This window comes from Pleurodeles waltl, chromosome 4_2, assembly GCF_031143425.1.
Source record: "Pleurodeles waltl isolate 20211129_DDA chromosome 4_2, aPleWal1.hap1.20221129, whole genome shotgun sequence".
Classification (NCBI taxonomy): Eukaryota; Metazoa; Chordata; class Amphibia; order Caudata; family Salamandridae; genus Pleurodeles; species Pleurodeles waltl.
Genome location: NC_090443.1, coordinates 69,564,163 through 69,587,868, shown reverse-complemented (window position 1 = coordinate 69,587,868; position 23,706 = coordinate 69,564,163). Strand labels below are relative to the sequence as shown.

Below are 23,706 nucleotides of genomic sequence, written 5' to 3'. Positions count from 1 at the left end.
AAACAGTGGTAGGCTACACAATTAACTAAAATATGTGAGGGCTAGCACGTTCTGGATGAAGGATATGATAAAAACTTATGTTAGGTGCAGCTTTCATACTGTCAATCTACCAGTTTGAGAATGAAATGAAAAATGTCCACTTTTGAATGATGAGCAGTTCCCATCTCTGAACTTACTTTGTGCACGAAAACTGACTTGTCCCCCAAACTGTGATTACCACAGCTGCCTTGCATACCTAGGTGCTGCCTCTGCTATTGGTAGAAAATTGTTATTTCTGTTTCCTCACCTTGTAAAGCACTGTAGGTTGGATGACAAATATTACGGAAAAAGTTTCTCAAGAGCTGCTTCAATCACCTACTTCCTGCTACTTTAAATATTGTAACTATACTGCCTGAAAAGTAAATTTCCTGAACTTGGGCTCACGCCACTAAAATGAATTCGGTCCACTTCATAAATCGAAGCACAAATGCTTGTAACTCTCCCTTCAAATAGTTTTTCATAAGACTTTTCTCAGCGCATTCAGTTTACATCTGACGTCAAGTCAAAGTTTATGCCTTGGCAAAGAGCAGAAATGTACCATCTTAGACTTTTTTTGGAAGTCAATGCAAAAGTCACCCTGCCTATTTTATCAGTTACTGCTAAGAAGTGTGTTCCAGCCTTTTTTGGTGCTTAGGAAAAATATAATTTACAGGCACAGAAAAATCAGACTCCACCTCACAAGATTACATCACCTCCCCCCACTAGAGTGGATCCAGTGGAGTCATCTGACTCAGTTTATTCCTGCTTAGCCTTAGTCTTTCATTTAAGAGGAAACCCTTTTGGGTCTAGGTTGGCTCTGCGATGTGTAAAGATGTAGTTCCACACCTGAGACAACTGGCTATTCAAAATTATGTTAAATATTATGTTAATAATGATGTTAAAAATGAGCCTTTTACTTGCATTTTACTTTTACCTAATTTTAAGTTTTGAGATTCTAGGCCCTTGTCTGGATGCCAGCTTTATACATTTTGTTAGCATGGACTTAACTTATTACAGTATGTAGTAATTTGCAGTGGTAGTGCTTTTGTTAAAGAAAGGGCTGGTTATCTTGCTATTGCATGATTAAAGAATGTAACGTCATAGTAACACTAGAGTTGAATCTCTGCTAAACTCAATTTCCCCTGTCCAGTATTGCAAAACAACTCGCATTCTGAAAAGGTAGTGTCATTCATGAAAGTTACCTGCTGATTTGTTTCGGCATCTTGATGGGCAGTGCCACTTGTTGCGACAACCTTCAGTATGTCCACTGCGTGCCCTACCACTGATGTCACAAGTGCATTTCTGGCTGAAGTAAGAGTATGCAGAATGCTATCCTACCAAGAATGTTTTCACTTTCGATAAAGGCAGATATGAAGTGCAGGATGATTGAAACCTTAAAGGGTTGGAAGGGAAACAAGCACTCTCAGCTTCTTTTATTGCTCCAAAACAGCTATGTGTGTGTTGTCACTAGGTTCCAGTTCTCGATTTAAATGTACATCTGAACTTTTTAAGCAAGGTTATCTGAAGTATGCCCACGCCCGACGTATTGTCAAGCTATCCATGCGGGATATAAAAAAGTTCTCTGCCACTGGTATCTTACAGTCAAATGTTTGTATTGTTTCCCACAGTCAGACAAGAAATCCCCAATGTTTACATAGTATTGTAGAACAGTGAACAATGAAAACAGTCACAATCTAGTCACTTCATTATGCGACTCAAACTCTGGCCATTGAGACCACAGAAACCAAATCTCCTCACAGGCTTCAAATGCCAGAGTTTCAGAGCGCATAATATGTAATTAACCTATGAGCTTCATCTAAGGAGAGGCAGCTGGGTGGTATATGAGTCTATGAGAGCAACACCTGTTTTTCTCAAGACCCGGAACTTTAATAAAGTCACTTGCTTGAATTACGATTAGTAGGCAGTAACAGCAAATAAAATAGGCAGGACAGAAGCTCACCTGAAAAGACAGGTTTCAAATAATCACCTATTACAACTTAAGACTACACGATGCAATGTAAATCGAGGAGTAACGATTGATGAAGGGATGAGTCCTCCTTCAAAATGCCACAAGAAAGGCTTTGGGTAGGCAGAGACTGGCGAAGGCTGCAGTTGTAGCTGCCAGGTCCCTTGTAAAGTGAGCTTTGACAAAACCAGAGAGATCTCTTCCATATGTTGGGCTTTACTAATGTAGGATACAATACATTTTGTCAAACTTAGTTTTGACTAATCTCTTCCCTTTTAAGCTCAGCCTAAGGCAATAAAAACTGGTCAAATCAGCAAACATATTTAGTCTTTTGCAAATAAAATGTTAAATATCGTTTGATGCTGAGAAAATGTAATACCCCTTAAGCCACAGCAGACTGCTGAAGGAAAAAAGAGTGAGCAAAATGTACTGATTTAGATCAAAGGTATAGTGAGGCCTATTACCACTAATGCGCATGGGCATCAGCTCCATTGTTAAAATGTTTTCTCGCACAGTGGGTGACAATGGAGATGGAGCACAGTAGTGAAAGAAGATGGCCATGCAAGCAAATGTAGAAGAGAAAAGTAAAAGAAAGCATCTTCAACAACCGCAGACTTCTGGGGAGGAGGGTGGGCCCCTGTGAATCTACAGCACTACATGCCACAATAACCTCATTATAAGAGGTGGTGTCATCCGGAGGTTGAGGGCTTGGCTGGGTACGAATCACGATCTGTGTCACCAGGGGGAATCAACAACAATCACCCATGGATCATCTCAGGGCTCAGCATCATGTGCAGAATCATAAGGGTTCAGAGGATGTAAAGAACTACCCTCTGTAGGACGAGTGTGGGGAGTATTCTGGCAAAGGAGGAGGAGGTGGCCTACGTGTTGGTGGTGGAAGTGGTGGTGGTAGAAGTGGTGGAGGAGGAGGCAGTGAAAAAGGAGGATGAGGAGTGGGGAGGAGGAGAAGGTACACAGGAGTGTAAAGGAAGAAGACTGGTTCTCCCTGTTTTTATGTTTCTTCAGTTTGGGAGTTAGTGGGGGGCTCCAAAGCAAGCTGCTCCTCAGAAGTAAGCTTTCTTTTGTGAGGCAGAGTTTCCTGCACCTATGGCAGTGGTTTAGCAAAAATCTTGCCTGCTTGAGGGTAGATACACAGTCTTTTCTGCCTAGTGTCAAACTCCTCCTGGAAGCACTGATGAATTGGGAGGTCCTGTTCCTTGGAGTCCACTGAGGAATGAGCCATGGATGTCTAACTGGACGCCGAAGTCTGTTTCAGCTTCATAACAAGTCTCGCTGGCAAGTGGTGTTTCAGGTCCGAAGTCCCTGTCCGCACCTGCACCAAAGAACTTGATGGTGCTGAGGGAGCTGTCGGAGCCAAAGAAAGCCAGGTCTTGGGTGGCTGTTTTGGCACCTGGGAAGGAGTCCTAGTCAGTTCTGAAGCCTTATGACCGTGCAGCCCATGATTAGGAGGCAATGGTGGTCTGGAAGGCTGTTAGCTGGGTTGGGAACTTGATGCCCTACTTCTGTAAGGGTGGTGTTCGACCTGTTGTCTAGATCAGTGTGAAACTGTACCCATGATCGGTGTCTTCTGCAGGTGGCCAGATAGGAGCTGCTGGTCTTCAGTCTCAGAGACCAATGGAGAACTCGACCCTGGACTGACAGAAGCCTGAAAGACTTCTTCAAAGACAAACACGCTGTACACACCTGCGTCCAACACAAGATGGCAGGAGAGTAAGGAGAGCACGTGTATCTATAGCTACACATGCCTCAAACATTAAATTTATCCTCTTTATACAAACTGCCCTCGAATTGACAAATCCCAGAGGCTCAAACTCTCATTAGCAGTAAATTCAACATTGGCTGTTATTGGAGCTTAACTTGTCATAAATGATAAAACAATATATATCACAATCTTAATTTTCAGATTAATACAATGAAGAAAATGAAGATGGTGCATGCGAGGCACTGTGGAGCTGGAGAGGGTGTGTGACTGCCAATGTGTCACCTAAAAACACACAAACACATTCCCACCTCCCTCCCTCAAAGCATCTTGTCTAGAACTTAAACCTCTAATTTCTACTATATTGTAACTCTAAAGTATTTAAATGTATAGCATATCATTAGCTCATACTGCATTCATACCCCTAGGAAATATCAAGGACCTTCTTAAAAAAAAAAAAACATTAGGACCATATTTCATGCTTTTAAGCACTAAGTGTAACAGATTTCATGATTACTCAATTCAATGGTACAGACTGGATCTGCTGGGGAAGAATAAACAGCATATTAAGCTCTGTCAGGATTCAAAATTATGACCTGCAGGTATGAAAAAATGTCAACGATGAGCATTTCACTTGAGGAGACATCTTTCCTGCCATAGCCATCCTATCCTTCCTCTCTAAATGTATTTAAACTATAAGTATTTAAACGTCTCAAGCTTATCTCCCATCTACAACGTCTTTTACAGATAAGAGTTTTAAGTTTTTGTATCCTATTGGAAGATTCTTGATGAAAGCCTTGCAACAAGTGACGGGTAGATGCATGGGCTAACTATTTATCTGACCCACTTACCTACCATCAGATCTCAGATTCTGCTATCCCCAACCCATCAGCGACCACGTATCACCCTGTCTACTTTCCCACGCCTAAAATAACATTGTTCATTACACACCTGATGGTCTGCTAGGCACATGTCCTCTGTGGGCTTTTTCATCTCATCCAAGATCAGCTGTTGCCGTCTGCGGTCTTCCAGTCTTCTCTGTGCCAGTTCTTCCAGTCTATGCTGCGCTTGCATCTTCCTCTCCATCTGCCGAGCTGACACTTTCACCGGCTCTAGTGCATTTGTCTTTTGCTTCTCATTTGTCTCATCCTCTTTATCTATCTCCATTTTCTCCTCCTCTTTTCTTGCCTTCGCTTTCTTCTTTTCCAGCTAAACAGGGTAACACAGATAGAACACCAACCTGGTAAGTGCTGTATAAGAACAACGTTAAAAAGCTAACAGCTCTCAAAACATCTGGTTTCACAAAGTTCACTGTAAAAGTTCACTGCCTGCTTTATAATGTTCTCGTTCAATGACATGATAACAAAAGAGTTAAGTTGGAGCAGAGGTAAATCTAGATAAAAGGAATTAGCCCAGCCTGAAGTGGTCAAGTATTGAATTTCCACTGATGCTGAAAAGCTTTAATCATGTAACAAGAACTTTACTTTAGGTGTGCTAGAAAAGCTTGGAGTAGCTGTGTTGGCATGCCCTGTTAATTTATTCCAGCCAATCTCATGTCCCCTGCACTACCATCTGTGGATTTGACCACATAAAATCCCACGGGAGGCTCTTCATGATTTTCTGAGATGTTTCATTGCTGAGACTAGATTCTTCTGCTAATGGGGGTTAAATCAACAGACTTCTACTGAAGTGTGGGTACGTTCACCTCAGGCCAGGCTATGGGGTACCTGAGTTTAGTGACAGATGATTCTAGGTCAGTGATAGACGCCCTTTTCAACTGCAGCCCCGGAGAGAATATCACTTACTCATGTTTCTCCTTTACAATTCAACCATTCCCCCATAACTCCAGTACTTGTGTCCCCTTGCGTGCATATTTTCGAGTGCCTGGAGAGCCGTGTTCTTGGAGCACGTGGAACCAGCAGGATGATTGATGAGGCTATGCATGATGGACAAAATAACCAATTTGTTTTTTGACCCCTCTGGATCGCTACTAAAACTAATAGGCTTGGAAAAATAATTCCTTCTCTACTGTACCATTTTTTACCAATGCTTAATTTGCAAAACAAAAACAAGAGCAGAGGATCACAGTGCTTCAAAGGCACCTTGCTAACGTGTACCTCTCTCCTTAACCACCCTCAACATTCTGCTGTCTCACTCTTGTAGGTTCTTTTTAATGCCTACTTTCTTGATAATTTTTCAAAATTCTCTTTCTCCTTACTTCTCCCTCTTCTGCCTTTGTTTTGCGATTGGTCAAACACTCAGTCGCGGTCCCCAAAAATGAGGGGTGGCAGCTGCAACTTCCGGCACAAATTAATAACTGTTTATCCTTTCCCTACACTGAAAAGAATATATGTTTCTTATCTGTAACTGCAGTTTTAGTATTGGTATCTTTCATAGATTCACATGCTTTAATCATTCCCTGTCGTCAAAGTGGGAGTCCCACTGTACCTTGGTAAAACAGTATGTAAAACTACCATGAGCTAAAATGGCCTTAGGCCATCAGTTTGATAGCCTATGTCCTTTTAAAAAAAAACTATGACCAATCAAGTGCCAACACTCTCTAGCACACTCCCAAGGGGAGGCTGAGTCCCTCAGACTTTCGAGCACAAGTGGGAATAGCGTCCCCAGTAATAAGGGGAGCCTCTCAGGGGAGGAAAATTGTGAATCTATGAAAGATACCTATACTGGATAACTGCAGTTACAGGTAAGTAATGTATTTTCTTATCCAGTATTGGATCTTTCGTAGATTCACATGCTTAAATCAGAATATCAAGCAATATTGTAAGTAAAGGATGGTGGGTGAAAATGACACACTTTTTTTAGTATACCATACAAAATAAAACAAAAAAATATGTATGTGTATATTGATAAACATTGGAATCATAGGTATTCATATATAAAACCTTCAGGTAATGAAAGTTAATAAAACCAACAAGCAGCAATTTACAGTAGTTTAAAAAACATTCAAATTTAATATGAATAAACACCTCTAATATGAAACAGGGGGCGTAACACAGCCTGGCCAGTGGCTGTGTCACTGCGCGGGGTCAATTCTTCACCTGCAGAATGCCTGCAAACAGAGCAGCTGAAGTGGATACTGCTCTTGTAGAATATTCTTTAGCTTTTCTTGTTAGGGGTTTTGCCCGCTTTGGGATGGCAAAACTGAATTGATGCAGATATCCATCATGCTATCGGTGAATTTGTCACTGCATTCCCTTGATGACCTTGTGCATAGGAGACTATTAGTTGATCAATTTCGCGAACTTGCTTAGTTCAGTGCAGGTAAAATCTGAGATACTGTTTAATGTCCAATGTACAGGGAGTTCTTTCAGCCGGTGTGGCTGGATTGGGAAAAAATGTCCTAAGTATGACAGGTTCATTGAGATGGAACATTTGGAATGTATTTTGTGTTTGTTCTGAGAAGTACAAACTCATCTGTAAAACGTAGGAAAAGCTCAAGTGTTGTGAAGGCCTCTATTGCACAAACCCTTCTCGTAGATGGGAGAGCGAGTAATAGAGCAACTTTTCATGTGAGAAACTTTAGGTCAGCCTTATCGATGGGATCAAAAGGATGTTTCATTAACTGCGAGAGAACCACGTTGCGATACTATTCTTGAGGAGGAGTTTGCATTGGTGGGAAAGCTCTGAATAGTCCCTTCATGAAGTGCAACTCCCGAGACGACCTCGCCTTGCCACATTTTTTCTCCGGCTCCTTCCAGCAATTGCAACATTTCCACAGCTGTGCATTCTCTGGGTTCGGCAAGACTTCAGCTGCACCAAAGAAGCAAGAAGGAATCTTCCTTGGAGTGAAGGATTCACTCCCCTGCATCCGCAGGCACCTAGGCAACAATGTCATACTGCTGGGATCTGCTATCTGCTGAAACTGCGTGGGTCATCCAACACAGGTGGTGGTTCTGAGTGGTCCTCTTGGTCCTATCTGCCTTCTGTCAAACGTGGGAAATGGTGTGCCCTTGCCTCTCCTTGCAGGTCAGAATCCCTGTGCACCCCGACTCTTGCAACAACCAAGGCTTGTTGACTCCTGCTCTGAGGGATCTTCAGGCTCCAAGCAGCTCCGGCCTCCCTCACTTCACCTTTGTAAGGACAGGCTGTCCTCTGCTGCTCCAGCGACGTGGGACTCCTCTCCAGGTGTGATGACTGGGCCTCACTGTTTCTTACTGTACGTGCTGCCAGTGGGTTGCCTGTGGGGGTTATAACAGCTTCTGCTGGCTCTCCCGACTGCTGAGGGTCAGCCTGGGCTCCCCTCCAAGGGTCAAGTCCCTTGGACCAAATCCTCTTCTGCCATGATTCGCACTTGCCAAGGCTTGTTGGTGGTCCTCCTGACCACTGACCCAACTGCAACCAATAGACCGGCGTGGGACAGCTTCTGCATGACTTCAGAGACTCCTCTGCAGCTCCTAGACTCCACAACGGTTTATCTTCCACCGTCGATCTAGATCTTCATCCAAAGAAGGGGGAGTAGTGGCTCTTGCCCCACCTTGACACTCATGCGTGGACTGGACTCTGTCCCCTTCTTTCGCAGGTCCTCTTTATCTGGAATCCACCGTTGAGTTCCTGTGGACTGGTTTTTGTAGGAAAATACCCTCTGTTTCGCATGGTTACCCCTCCTCCCTGTGCCTGCTATCAGTGTGCTTAGACTGTCTTCATTGGGATCCTGCTAACCAGAAGCCCTGTGATTGTGCTCTGTCCCTCCAAATTTGGTTACCTTGGTGCACTCCACAATTGGCACACTGTTGCCCCCTTATAAGTATCCAGAGCACTTTGACACCAGGGGTATCCCATTGGCTGCAGCATCTATTATGCCACCCATGCAAAATCTGTCTGCAGGTCTGCCATTGCAGCCTGCGAAAAAAGGTGAATGCACCCTTTCACCACAGGTCACTACACCAGGTCACTGTAAGTCACCCCTATGGTAGGGTCTTCCAGCCCAAAGGGCGGGGTGCAAGACCGTGATTTGAGGGCACCCCTGCATGAGCAGAGGTGCACTATGAACTCCAGTTCCATTGCACTGGACTTCGTAAGTGCAGGGAAGCCATTTTACCCGTGTACTGGACACAGCACACTACCTGTGTCCAGCTACATAATAGTAACTCCGAACCTGGGCATGCTTGGTATCAAACATGTCGGAATCATACCCCAATACCGTTGCCAGTATTGGTTGCATGATTCCATGCACTCTGAGAGCTCCTTAGAAGACCCCCACAGTATTCTTCCTACCAGTCTTCAAGGGTTTTTCAGGAAGCCTGCACTGCTGCAGACCCTCAGACAGGTTTCTGACCTCCTGCTGCTTGACCAGCTCAGGCAGGTGAAGGCAGAACAAAAGATTTCCTTTGGGGGAGGGGAGGCAACACCCTCTCCCTTGGAAACAGGTGTTACAAGTCTGGGGAGGTGTAGCCTCCCCATGCCACCAGCTTGCTTTGAAGGGGACATTTGGTGCCCTCCTTGCATATTCCCGTTTACACCAGTCCAGGGACCCCCTAGCCCTGCTCTGGCGCAAAACCACACAAAGGAAAGGAGAGTGACAGCTCCCCTGTCCACCACCACCCCAAGTGGGGTGCCCAGAGCTCCTCCAGGTGGCCACCTGATTTTGCCATCTTGGAAACAAGATGTGCAGAGGCCCCTGGGAGCATCTGGTTGGTCAGGACAGGTAACTGATGCCAGTTACTCCCCTCTGGTAGGTGGTCACTGTACAAGGTGATCAAACTGCCTTTTATGGCTATTTAGGGTCTCTCTTGCAGGGGGATTCCTAGATTCGACGTGCAGGAATCCACCAGGACTCCTCTGCATCAACCTCTTCTGCTCCTGGGCACTAAAACCGCTGCTGGACTCCACTGGAACCAAACAAGCCTGCAACTCCTGAGATGACCTTGCCTTGCAACATTGTTTTTCCTGCTCCTTACAGCAATTGCAACATTTCCATGGCTGTGCATCCTCTGAGGCTGGCAAGACTTCAGCTGCACTAGGAAGGAAGAAGGAATCTCCCTTGGAGTGAAGGAGTCACTCCCCTGCATCTGGAGGTACCTACAGCAACAACGTCCGGCTGCGTGGATCTGCTCTCCTCTGGAACTGCGTGGATCCTGCATCACAGGTGGTGGTCTGGATTGGTCCCCTTGCAGGACAGTACCCCATTGCACCGCGGATCTTGCAGCAACCAAGGCTTGCTGACTCCAGCTCCAAGGGATCTTCAGGCTCCAAGTAGCCCAGGCCCCTAGCACTTTATCCTTGCAAGGGCAGTCTCTCCTCTGCTGCTCCTGCAATGCGGGATTCTTCTAAAGGTGTGCTGACTGGGCTTTACTGTGAACAATAACGACCACAGCACACAATGTAAACAACAACAATAAGTAGGTAGTAACATCCAAGGTATGTGAATTCCATTGAAGAAAAAGGCACGTAAGTATCCCACGTTCTTAGAAGAAAGTCTCTTTAATTGAAAACGCTGTTTGCTTCATTGAGAGAAGACGTCCATCAAAACACAGCCAACACGTGTTTCGTCACGCAGGTGACTTTTTCAAGGCTGCAGAAAAACATATATACATGCTAGTGTTTCATTTTGTTCTTAACTGAACACCGTAGAAGCAACCGACAGACAAAATATTAAAAGAAGTCTAAATCCACGATAAAGAGCCTGAACTATATAAAGCACCATGTAAAGAACAGATAAAAAAAAAGGAGATGTGGGCATGGCAGACCAGAGAAGATTAGATTCGGATGGTGAACAAACACCATGTGTAAACAACTAAGTGAAAGAAAGAATCCACAACCATCCAAAAATATTATAACCAACACGATATGTGCTCATTCCTAAATGAGAAAAAACCCATAGTGATTGTATACTAAAGCCAAAAAATGAACTTGCGTGGATTAGTCAGTAAAAATAGAAAGTAAGTTGACTAAGCAAAGAAAATGCATGCTTCAGAGGAGACGGGGAATAATATCCTGTAACCGTACCTAAGAGACGGCATAATTGAACAGAGATTTAGATTAGTCCAAGTTACAGCGTTGGTTTCACATCTGGAACTGGAAGAGAAGTAAGAGCAAAAACGAGCATCAATAGGAGTTGAAAAAGGGGGGGGGGGGAGTTTACAGAAGCGGTACCAAAGAAGTTATATTAAGTGTTACAGGTATTAGTTAATGAGCTACCTGTATTCGAGATGGTAAATATAAGCGTGCCACAATGGAAAATGTCAAAACGATTAGACAATAACTGCAAATGAGGGACCTTGATAAGTCCAAGGATGCAGTCCTAAAAATAAATACAAAAACACAGGTCAGATGGGGTGAGGCAAAAGCCCATTTATATAAAAGCAGCCGGTATGGTCCAAGGTTGGACTTGGATCCCATATCATCCGTGAAGGGGGCAGAGCATGTAAAAAGGTTCAATGAAACAAACAGAAACTCATACTAAGAAAGGGACTCGCCGTATGCGGCCGAGTGCCGTGAAACGTGTGGTTTCCAAGGAAGTCAGAAGCAACAGTAACGCGGAAGACGCGCTGTTGAAAAACCCATGCAATAACATAAAAAGTGAAAAAGGACTAGAATATTGAGTAGTCAGGAAACATAGAAAACGGACACTCAAGGAGGTGCAGATACCGTAGCACCAAGTACAGAGTTTCAACTGACTAATAAAGCGGCGGCCATATTATAGGGGAAGAAAGGGAAAACCACAAAAAAGGGGGAAACTAGACAGAATTAAGGAAAACTAAGAATTAAAAGCAACACCATGTGCACAGTTAGGGGAAACCGAAAAAAAATATATATAGAAGTACATTGAAAAAAGAAGAAGTAAGAGAATAACCCTCAAAATAGAGGGAGGCATCTGTAGTATGAGAACACAAAAGAAAGTATTCAGTTAAGATCAAGATTTACAGATATATCGCACGAAGGCAAACAATTATACATATGTGATACATGTAAGTAAGGGGCAACGAAGCATACAGCTAGCGGTATCATTGAACTACCGGACAAACTAAAGAACATATGAGCATAAATAGTTATGGGTCTATGGGAAGACCAGGTAACTTACCTCTGCTCTCCTGGTCGCTGGGAGACATGTAGGTACTCACCTTCGGGGGTCCCAAGTTCTCCCAGCTCCCTCCTAAGTACACCCCCCCTCCCCTCCCCTCCCCAATGATCGCTAGCTACTTTCTTCTATTTCTTGCTAATGCTTGTTGTTTTTCTAGGCTAATTCCTAATACTTACAATGTACCTATAGTGTATACTTACCTCCAGTTGGGGGTCTGCCTATACGTAATCTAGTTCAATGTTAATGTAATAAAGTACCTTTATTTTTGCAACACTGAGGTTTCTTTCAAGTGAGATAAGTTGCTGTGTGACTACTATGGCACTGCAAGTGCTTTACAATTCTCCTAGACAAGTCTTGGCTGCTCACCACAGCTACCACTAGACAGCACTGGCTTCCTAGACACTGTTTCACTAATAGCGGTTGCCTGGACCTCGTATAAGGTGCAAACATCAAAAGTGTCCACCACACACCAGACCAGGTTCCGATAGTCATCAGGTGGCGTTAGTCAACTTGGAGTCTGTCATTGGCATCGTGGTCACAGTGATAACGTTACGGTCGTAGATAGACACCACCCTGGCACGCTGACATCAGCTTATTTTCACAACTTTCATGCCAGAAGCACCGAGCCATAAAGAACACTGATCCTGGTGTGCCAGAACTAGGGCCCTAAAAAGGGAGAAGTCCCTGTCCCTAGAAATCAGTTCTCAGAGAGGGGAGGATGGGGGGTTCAGTAAGGAATCTGCAACTAGAATATGTCATTAGCAGATAATTTGTTACCGAAGGTAAGTAACTTGTTCATCTGAAAGAGAATTCTAGTTGCAGATTCCATACTTTATAATAGATACCCAAGCAACACCATCCCCAGAGGAGGGTCTGCAAACCAAGATCATACTAAAAAGTCCTGCAGGACCGAACAGACGAAGCACTTGTCTCTGCGGACCTGACTTTCCAAGCAATAGAGTTTAGTTAGCGTATATATGTAGGGACACCCACAATGCTGCCTGGCAGATGTCCAGGACTGGAACTCAGTGTACTAATGCAGTGGTTGCAGCAGCTGCTGTGGTAGAATGAGGACGCAAACACTCAGCGGTTTGCTTCTTAGCCAAAGCATAGCAAACTTTGATGTAGAGAACAGCCCATCTAGTAATGCCCCTTTTCTACACCACCCTTCCTTTCTTTGCACCCACATAACCAACAAAGAGTTGATCGTCCACCCGAAAGTCTTTGGTATGATTAAGGTAGAACACCAACGCTTTCTTTGGATCCAGGCGGTGGAGTCTCTTCTCTTCACAAGAAGAATGTGGGGGTGCGTAAAAAGTAGGCAAGGTGATGGGCTGGCGTACATGAAAGGGCGAAAGGAGGGGGTAGGAGCACACTGCCTCATTCCCATATGCCATTACCCCTTAGCATGCTGGTTATCGTAGTGCAAATATTCAGCAGTCATTACTGTATCTTTTAAGCACACTGGTTTCAAAGTTCGTCAAAATATTCACCTCATTTGGTGCAGTTCATTGCTGTGTCTCTAGACACATGTGTTTCTGGATTATTCCGTCATCAGTAGAGAAATTCTGGGGTTGCTTGGACATGCTGCCATTAATTTCTCGGTTTCAATACCGCTACCGGCGTGCAGGCGCTCCCAACCTCGTCAGCTTTTCGGTTCGCGGGAGCCTTTTGACAGTGAAAGGAGGGGGTAGGGGCACACTGCCTCATATCCATGCGCCATTACCCCTTAGCATGCTGGTTATCATAGTGCAAATATTCAGCAGTGACCACTTTATGTTGGAAAGATGCCCTGGTACAAAGCACCACTTTGACAGGATGGACAGAGATGAAGGGTGGCTTCGAAGAAAGAGCTTGAAGCTCACTCACTGTACGTGCAGAGGAGATGGCTACAAGGAAGGCTGTATTTAAAGTGAGAAGCCCAAGAGGACAACTACGAAGAGGGTTAAAAGGAGCACACATGAGGAAATTGAGTACCTAGTTCAAATCCCACTGGGGCATTATGAACGTGGTAGCAGAAACATTTGGGTAAAACCTCTGAGGAATCTCCCAACAATGGGATATTTAAACAAGGAGGGTTTATCAGGTTGTCTGAGTAAAGCAGAGATGGCAGAGAGATAACCCTTAAGGGTGCCCAAAGCAGAGCCCCGCTGGGCAAGAGAGGATAAACAAAATAATCTCACTAAGACAGAGGTGCAGACAGGAGATCAATAAACTTGTTGGTACACCATGCCACAAATTTATTCCAACCACAGGCGCATACTGTTTTGGGGGAGGGGCGCCTGGCTGCCAAGGTAACATTACAGGCTTCCAGCGGAAGGTCGAAAAAGCTGTCAATTGCCGCCACTCAATCTCCATGCAAGGAGGGACTGGACAGGTTCAGGTGGAGAACCGTTCCCTGCTGCTGCGACTGAAGAGCCTCCCGAAGAGACAGTCTGAGTAGAGGAGCTCGGGATACTATACACTCTTCTTGCCCAGTCCGGAGCCACAAGGATTACTTGGGCCCGGTCATGCTTGATTTTCTTCAGAACTCAGGGCAGAAGTGGTATTGGCAAAAAGGTATATAGGAGGCCTGAGTTCCACTTGAGATGAAAAGCGTCGGCGAGCGAGTGCTGCCTTGGAAACTCCAACGCACGAAACAGTTGACATTACGAGTTCTAAGCGGAAGCGAACAGATCTAATCAAGGATCTCCCCACTGCTGAAAAAGAACTTGCACCACCTCCGGATGGTGATTCCATTCGTGATCGACCATGCATTGATGGCTGAGTTTGTCTGCTCTGGCATTCAGAGAGCCCTCCATGTGTTGAACCACCAGGGATATGCCCTGACATTCGCAGGTCCTCTTGACAATTGGTCCACAATCCCACTCCGCCCTTCTTGATGCAGTACCACACAGCGGTGGTGTGGTCCATGAACAACAGCACCATTTTCCCTTTGAGAAAATCCCTTAGCCGGCACAGACAAGCTACGACCACCGCCATCACTTTCATGAACACCCAAGAGGCGCTGGTAAGGCCAAAGGGGAGCAAAATTAACTGAAAGTACTCATGACCTACCACGAATAGCAACTAACGCCTGCGGACAGGCAGGACGGGAATAAGAAAGTAGGGGTCCTACAAGACCAATGCTACCATTCAGTCTCCAGGGTCCAAGGCAGATAGCACCTAAGCCAAAGTGAGCATTTTGCACTTCTTCCTGAGGAAGAGATTGAAGGACCGGATATCTAGGTCAGGGTGGAGGACCTTGTCCTTTTTGGGCCTAGAACGACAACACTCTTCCGGCGTCTCATCATCTGAGCAACGGGATGAAGTCAAAGAAGGTTAGTTCTTCTTCAACGACTTCTTGTGACGCAAATGTCCAGACGATTTGGAGAAGTACAAGGATGAAAGGTGAAAGCTTGTGATCAATCAACCAATCAGTGTATTTGTAAAGCGCGGCTACTCACCTGTTAGAGTCTCAAGGTGGGGGGGAAGGGGTGCAGTGGGGCAGCAGTATGTAAAGGTCAGAGGGGGTCAGGTGAAGAGCCAAGTTTTGAGGTCCTTTCAGAATTGTGATAGAGTGGGAGATCTGAGGTGGATAGGGAGGGAGTTCCAGGTCTTGGCGGAGTGGTGGAAGAAGGACCTTCCTCCGGCTGTGGCCTTCCAGACGCGTGGGACGGCGGCAAGGCCGGCGGAGCGGAGTTGCCTGGTGGGCGTGTAGAAGTGCAGTCTTTGGTTGAGGTATTCTGGTCCAGCATTGTGAAGGGTTTTGTATGGGTGCGTGAGAAGTTTGAATGTAATTCTCCGGTCTACTGGGAGCCAGTAAAGGTTGCGACTGCCCTCATTCCGCTGTGGAAGTTGGCGTTGACTGTGAGCGTGTCGTTGATGAGGGAGATAATTAGAGGAGTGTCGTCGGCGTGGGAGACTATGTTGAGTGCGTGGTGTCTGGCGATGGTGGCTAGGGCCATGTAGAGGTTGAAGAGTGTGGGGATCAGAGAGGAGCCTTGCGGGACGCCACAGAAGATCTTGGTGGCCTCTGAGTAGAAGGAGGGAGACAGACTTTTTGGGTTCTCTCGGAGAGAAAGGAGGTGAACCATTCTAGTGCCCTGTCTTGGATGCCAGCGTTGTGGAGACAAGTCCGTAGAGTACGGTGGGAGACGGTGTCGAAGGCGGCGGACAGGTCGAGGAGAACGAGAGCCGCAGTCTCACCGCTGTCTAGGAGGATGCGAATGTTGTCTGTGGTGGCGAGGAGGGCGGTCTCGGTGCTGTGGTTGGTCTGGAAGCCAGAATGAGAGGAGTCAAGGATTTTGTAGAGATCAATATGTTTGGTGAGTGTCTGTTGACAGCCTTTTCGATGACCTTGGCTGGGAAGGGGAGTAGGGAGATGGGTCGGAAGTTCTTGAGGTCATCTGGGTCTGCGGTTGGTTTCTTCAGTAAGGGCTTGAGTTTGGCGTGTTTCCGGATTTCTGGGACAGTGGAGGTTCTGAAGGAGCGGTTGATGATGTTCCGGAGCTTGGATGCAATGGTGCTACTTGCTTTGTTGAACATGTGGTGGGGGCAGGGATCAATGGTGCTACTTGCTTTGTTGAAGATGTGGTGGGGGCAGGGATCGAAGTGAGAGCCAGAGTGGATGGAGTTCATGATGTTGAGGGTTTTCTCATCTGAGATGTTGTCCCAGCAAAGTAGGTGGTGGGGGTTTGGAGGAGCTTCGGTGGAGGTTATGACATGTTGGGCGTGGGATGGTCCTGGTTCTGAAAACTGTTGTAGATGTCTGCTATCTTGTGGTGGAAGTAGGTGGAGAGGTTGTTGCAGAGTTCTTGTGAGGGGAGGATGTCCATGGAGTTCGCACTGGGTTGGTCAGTTCGCTGATGATCTTGAAGAGTTCTTTGTTGTAGTGTGCGTTGTTGTTGATGCGTTCCTGGAAGGCGTTTCTCTTGGTGGTCCTGATGAGTTGGTGGTGTGTGTTTAAAGCTTTTTTGAAGTCTTTGTGGTTGGTGAGGGTCTTGTCAGTGCACCATTTCCTTTTGAGGTGCCTGCAGTTCTGTTTGGACTCCTCAAGGGCTGGGGTGAACCAGTTGGCTCTCATTGATGAGCGTCTGTTGGAGGGTTTATTGATGGGTGCTAAGGTGATGGCGCAGTCTGAGATCCAGTTGATGGGGATGGGGGGGGAATGGGTCATGAGCCTTAGGGACCGTTCCCTCAAAGCCTTTGAGTTTGTGGTCCGGCACTCAGAGCACAACTTCGGGTTGTGGTCCCGCTCCAGGTACCACAAGCACAAGATGCAGATCAGTCACTGACATCATGTGGTGACAGGAGTCACACAGCTTGAATCTCGTCTTCCAGGATGACATGTTGACACACCAGGTGGACAAAACGTTGAAAAATCTGTCAAAAAACAGCTGAGGGTAGCTCTTCTCCAGATGTGCGTGCAGACTGGCACAGAAAGAAAAGAACTGATGTCAGCGCGCCGGGTGGCGCCTATATACAACCACAACGTCATGACGGCGATCACGATGGCAACGACGGACACAGAGTCGACTGACACCACCGGACGGCGCATAAGGGTACTGCTCAAAGAAAAATCTCCGGATCCAGTCTGATGCCTGAGGGAAATTCTAAGGTAAGGAATCTGCAACTAGAAGTCTCTATCAGATGGTAGTAGCAGTCGTCGTCTACGATCTTGCTGTTGACGGTGATGGGCCTTTGACGGGGTCTTGAAAGAGGATTCTTGACAGGTCTTAAGAGGAGCCCTGAGAGTAATCTCTATCCCTGTTACAAGGTGTAGATGGGGCAGATAAGGCTGTTTCTGAGGAGAATTGATTTTGCTTCTCCCTTTTTCTTAAATTCTTTAGCCTGATATGAAGTCTTGAGGGATTTTCTGCTCTCCTCAGAAGAACCCTTAAGGGATCTGGCTCTCTTGTAAGGCCTAGAAGAAGTGTCACTGTCTTCGTCAAAATATGTTCTGAGTCTTGTTTTTTTTAGGCCATTAGAGAAGCTTCCCCTCAATTCAATGTTTTTGAGGAAAAAGTGTGACAAACCCTGCACCTTTCCCACAGGTCTGCAGGGACAGAAAAGGCCTTTCTTGTCAGACACTGTAGAAGATAAACTCAATATCCCTTTTTTTTAAACAAATCTGAGCAGAGATCAAGGAGACTTCCCTCCACACACGACCCGCAGTGAAAATCTGAGGGACTCAGCCTCTCTTTGGAGTTTTCTAGAGGGTGTGGCAGTTGATTAGTCACAGTTCAAGTTTGGTCCTTTTTTAAAAAGGAGATAGATAGGCTGTGAACCTAATGGCCTAGGGCCAATATAGCCTATGATAGTTTCACATATTGCTTTATCAAGGTCCCATGGGACTCCCACTTCGACTACATGAATGATTAAAGCATGTGAATCTATGAAAGGCCAAATACTGAATAAGTACACTGTGCACATAGCTGGGTTTCAAAAGTCACTGCTTAGCAACTATGGAATAGGTTGAGACAAACTGGCTTCAATCCACAAAACAGCCTGATCTTGTCTGTCTATGAAACTTCAAACGGGGAAGAAGATGGCTGAAACTTTCTAATTCTATGTCAGGACCGGTACTACTTCAATAAAAAATGGTCTTGCTTTGCAAAAAGAATACTCAATATTATTAAGGGCACGGAGGCTAGGCTTATGCTCCAAACAGCAGCCAATGAGAACATTAGAAAAAACATAAACAACATATCCAATGAATCTTTGAACCACCGCCCCCTACTACAGTCCACCAATCATCTCCTGTCAGAGACCCGAAAACTGTGAGACGCTATCTTGACTGAATCACAGACTGCTTATTTTATTACTTCTGAATAATGTGTTGTTCTTATGTATTACGGCTGATGTGCGCTCAAGTGGCAGCATGTGGCGTTACTTGCATTGCTGCTGGTCAATGTTGTAAATATTTGTGGCTATTTAAATTGATATTTTATTGTCCAACTGCTTTCCACCCAGGTGCGTGTTGAGCCCCTCCCTTCCCCACCTTGTTTGGATCGGGCCCCTTGTTGCAGGGGTCCTGCTCAGGAGAGAGGAAGGTACAAGTAGCTCAATTGGGTTACTTGGCGCGTAGTCGTCTTTCTCGGTTTACTGCCAGTGCTTTTAACATGCTCGATGGCTCCGCGTCCCCGAGCTGCAATAACAGGGGCATATATAATCAAATATAGGCATTCATATTTTTCAAACATTGTGTCTTATCCCTCCTGACACAGTGGCCGACAGAGTCTCTTAAGGGCTGCAATAGTTCCTTTTGGTGCATGTCACTCGGTTGCTTGTGTCTGCCCCTGCCAACTCCTTGCTGGGCTCTACCTTGTGCTTCCCTGTGGGGATTATTCGGTGGAAACTTGGCTTCCAGTTTGTGATTTTTCCCCCTTTTGCCTTCCAATATGTCAGACTGAGAGCTCTTTCACCCAAACTATGAAACCTACGGGCCTGAGGGTAATGATGGTTATTACATTGGTGATGGCCTCATGGAGGCTGTACGAAAGTGCCATTTTCCTGCCATAGTTCCCCCCACTTTTTGCATGATGTTAGTGTGCTTGCACTGTAGTTCACTGGGATCCTACTAACCAGAACCCCAGTGGCAGGGCTCTCACCCCTAAATTTAGTTGTTTGTAACTTTTCACTCCCACAATTGGCATAATGGTGCACCCATGTGAGACCCTAGTATATGGTACCCAGGTAACCAGGGCATTGGAACACAATGGGACCCCTATGGACTACAGCATGTATTAAGCCACCCATAGGAGCCCATGCAAACTGTAACTGCAGGCCTGCTACTGCAGACAGTGTGAACGGGTCCAAGCACCCTTTCACTGCCCAACCTTACCACTGTACTTAGAATTATAAGTCAGCCCTCTGATGGGCCCTTCAGCCCAAAGGCAGGGTGCGTGTCTCCAAGTATGAGGGTACTCCTGCATGTGTAGGGTACCCCAAAGACCGAAGGACAATGCCTGGACTCAGTAAGTACGAGGACGTCGTAGTAAGGTATGTAGTGGGCACTAGTCAACATGAGTGGTCCAACTACATAATGGCTACTCCGAAACTAGGCATGTTTGGTATTAAACATGATGGAATCATGCAACTACACTAATTCCGGGGATAGTTGCATGATACCATATACTCTGGGGGTTCCCTAAAGGACCCCCCAGTTCTGCCTGTGCAGCCTTACGGGGTCCAGCTGTGAGCCCGCGCTGCTGCTGACCCAGGCACAGTTTTGCCCTTCTGCTGATAAGCCAGGCTCAGGCCGGGGGAGCAGAACAAAAGGTTCTGCAAGGGAGAGGTATGACCACCTTTCCCTGTGTATTAGGTGTCTAAGGGCTGGGGTGGCATCTGATCACCACCAGACTGCTTTGAAAGGCACATCTGGAGTCCTTGCATAATCCAGTGTGTACCAGTTCAGGAACTCCCTGGTTCCTGCTCTGGTGTGAAACTACACAAGGACAAGGGAGTGACCATCCCCCTGTCCAGCTCCTCCCCAAGGGAGGTGCCCAGAGCTCTGCCAGGTTGCCACTTGATTTGTCTGCCATCGTGAAATCAATATGTGCAGAGGTCCCTTTTTACATCTGGTTGGTTAGACCAGGCAGGTGGAGTCCCTGAACCCAATGATAGGTAGGTTACAGCAGAGAGTGACCAACTCCCTTTTTTGCGTTATTTAAGGGCTCCTTCCTGGGTGGGTCCTCAGATTCGTCAAGCAAGACTCTACAAGAAATTCTCTGCAAGACATCTTCTTCCCCTGGCCTCTGGAACTGCTGCTGGTCTTCGCCTGGAAACAAACAAGTCTGTTTCTGGTGGGAAGGCTCCCACTGCAACATTGTTTCTCCGGATCCTGCAAGAATTCTGCAGCATTTAAGGTAGTCCATCCTCCAGGGTCACAACGTCTCTGTTTGCACCAGGAAGCAATAAGGAATTGCCCTTGGAGTGAAGGAGTCACTCCCCTGCATCCGCAGGCACCTCAAAGCATCGTCGACCAGTTGGTGGGGTCTGCTGTCTCTGGACATCCGAAGATCCATCAACATAGGTGATGAGTCTGTAACCTCGTCTAGGTCCTACTGGTCTTCCATCCAAGTTGGGAGACTGTGGGTCCTCACCTGTCACTGGACTGGCTCCCCTTTGCACTGCATCTGTTGCATTTACCAAGGCTTGTTTACTCTTCCCCTGGAAGACCTTCAGCCTTCAAGTAGCCCCGGCCTCTAGCACTCTGCAAACTGAAGATCAGGTCCTGTCCTGCAACTCCTGCGATGTGGGACTTCTGTTTTGCTGGGCTGGTAATGCCTCCATGTGACTTTCTGTGTCCGGCTCCTGTGGGTCACTTGTGGGGGCTTTATCGACTGCTGTTGGCCTTCCTGTGTGCTGAGGACCAGCTCTGACACCCCCTTCTGGGTAGAGTCTCTTGGTACTCACAATTCTGCAAACTCCACTTTTACTTCCACTTGTATTTGCCAGTGCTTATTGCTGACCTGGCCAATCACTGACCCTCCTGCAATCTGGCAACCATCGAGGGACAGCTCGTAGGTGACAGCTGGGATCTTCTTCAACTCCTGGAACCCATAGCTAAACTACTTCTTCCACTGATCTGCAGGAACGTCATCTTAAGGAGGGTGGGCATTGACACCTACACCACCTGCGCACCTCCTTGGGTGCTGTTTTCTGTCCCCTTCCATTTCAGGTCCTCCTCGTCCAGAATCTGTCCTTGAGTTCCACCAGCCTAGTCCACGGGTGGTGACAGCAGCTGGACAGTCTGATGCATCCACAGTCTTATGAGAGAGTTCCTTCTCCTCTCTGCATCTGGGTCCCCGGTGTAGTTACTCCTGTCTTTGGACTATCCTGGGGAAGGGACACTCTCCATCCATCTTCTTGCCTGCTGGTTTCCTCGGGTCTGCTTGGAAGGGTCCTGAAATCCACAATCTCCAACCAATGCTTTCTGTGTTAGCCCATGGGTAACTGATTCACTCCTGGTTGCTGGGGTCACTTACTATACTTACCTCTGGTGTTTCTAACTGACCCCAGCTCCTAGCTCTATCGCATTCCATTTATTTAGTATATGGATTGGCCCTCCCTTAGGGCCCTCTATTTTGCTATGCTATTTCTGCTGGTATATGTGCATAATTGTAAGTAATATCTCCAAAAGACGACATACCAATTCCAGTTTAGTAGTGCTGTAATAAAGTATCCTTTATCTTTGCAACACTGGTGTGGTCCTTTCTTGTGACTAAGTTACTGTCTGACTACTGTTGTATTGCAAGTGTTTTACATTCCTCCTGGATTAGCTTTAGCTGCTCGCCTCAGCAACCCAGAGAGAGCTTCTGTTACCACCTATTCACTATCACTAAGGGTTGCCTGGACTCAGTATAGTGTGCTACACCATAGGTATACACCATAAACTGAGCCAGTCTCCTACAGAGGCGATAGACCACTCAATGCAGCGCTCCTTGGGCAAGGTGCTTTCAGTGACATTGCAACCTATTAAAAAATGTCTGGATAAGTTTGAGGTGCGCCAAAATGACATCCTCTTCCTCCTCCCTCTTCTTCGATGCCCTAGGGTTCCTCCAAGTCTCTGATACCCTCAAGGTCCCCCCCAGACATTGATCCCCACTGGGTCCTCCAAGTCACTACCTGTCCCTACACAGACCTCCCAATGACCTCACTCTGAGCCTATTGCTAAGCTTTTGAAGGGTATATTGGGAGAACACACAGTGCCAAAACAGTGCCTGGAACCCAGAAGCAAGACCTTTCACTCGACTCAGACACCCTGTTGAATAAGTTACTCACCTTCAGTAACGCCTTGTCTGCTAGAGACAATATCTAGCCACAGATTCCATACCTTTGAATTTCCCCAGGCGTCAGACTGGATCAGGAAGATTTTTTGCGAGCAGTACCCCTGCACGCCAGTAAGTGGCATCGATCGGCTCTGAGTGGTTTCATCTGCCCCGGAAGTGACATCCTTGTCACCTATAAAGGCACCACCCTGGCGCGCACACGTCAGTTACTTTTCACGACTTTCCACCGCCAGGAGTGAGGCGCCATGAAGTGCACTGACACTAGTGTCTCCAAACTAGAGCCCATAAGGGTTCACCTCTAACCCTAGAAACCTTTATGCAGAGCAGGGAGGATGGGTGGGTCGGTAAGGAATCTGTGGCTAGATATGGTCTCTACCAGGTAAGGCATTACCAAAGGAAAGTAACTAATTCATCCTATAGAGACTTCTAGCTGCAGATTCCATACCTTTGAGTAGATACCGAAGCAAATCCATCCCCAGTGGAGGGCCCGAGGACAAATTTAAAAAAGGAAGTTCTGCTGGGTGGAACTTGCGAAATGCCCGTCCCTGCAGACCTGACTGTCCAGGCAGTAGTGTTGGTAAACATGCGCAGGGAAGCCCACGTTGTTGTGGCAGATGTTTAGGTCTGAGACTCCATGTGTTAACGCAGTGGTCGCAGCTTTTGCTCTGGTGGAATGAGCCCGTAAGCAATAAGGAGGCTGCTTCTTTGCCAGTGTGTAGCAGATTTTGATGCAGAGAATGACCCATCGAGAGACATTTCTTTGCCCCAACATACCCCATGAAGAGTTGGTCGTCCACTCGGAACTCTCGTTTGCACAACAACGCTACTTTTGGGTCCAGGAAGTGGAGTTGCTCCTCTTCTTCACAGGGATGTGGAGGGGCGTGGGAAGTGGGCAAGGTGAGAGACTGACCCACATGAAATGGTGTCACCACTTTCGGCAGGAAAGAGACCCTAGTGTGAAGCACCAGTTTGCCTGGAAAAACAGACAAGAATGAAGGATTGGATGATAAAGCTCTGCAGCTCACTCACCCTCCGGACACATGCAATTGCCACAAGAAATGCTGTTTTGATCTTGAGCAGCTGGAGGGAACAACTATGAAGAGGTTTGAAAGGAGCAATTATCAAGAATGCAAGGACCATATTAAGTTCCCACTGAGGTATAATAAAAGGAGAAGGGGGAAACATA

General features: G+C 46.5%; 1 protein-coding gene across 5 annotated transcripts in view; it reads right to left on the bottom strand.

Annotated features, from left to right (window-relative positions):
* BAZ2A (bromodomain adjacent to zinc finger domain 2A) overlaps nucleotides 1–23,706 on the bottom strand; it is an 867,588-nt gene that overhangs the window by 459,998 nt on the left and 383,884 nt on the right. For all 5 annotated transcript variants that reach the window (XM_069230685.1, XM_069230689.1, XM_069230688.1 and 2 more), the window contains one exon: nucleotides 4,656–4,913. In XM_069230685.1, the coding sequence (XP_069086786.1) occupies nucleotides 4,656–4,913 (258 nt within the window). The remainder of the gene's footprint in view (nucleotides 1–4,655; nucleotides 4,914–23,706) is intronic.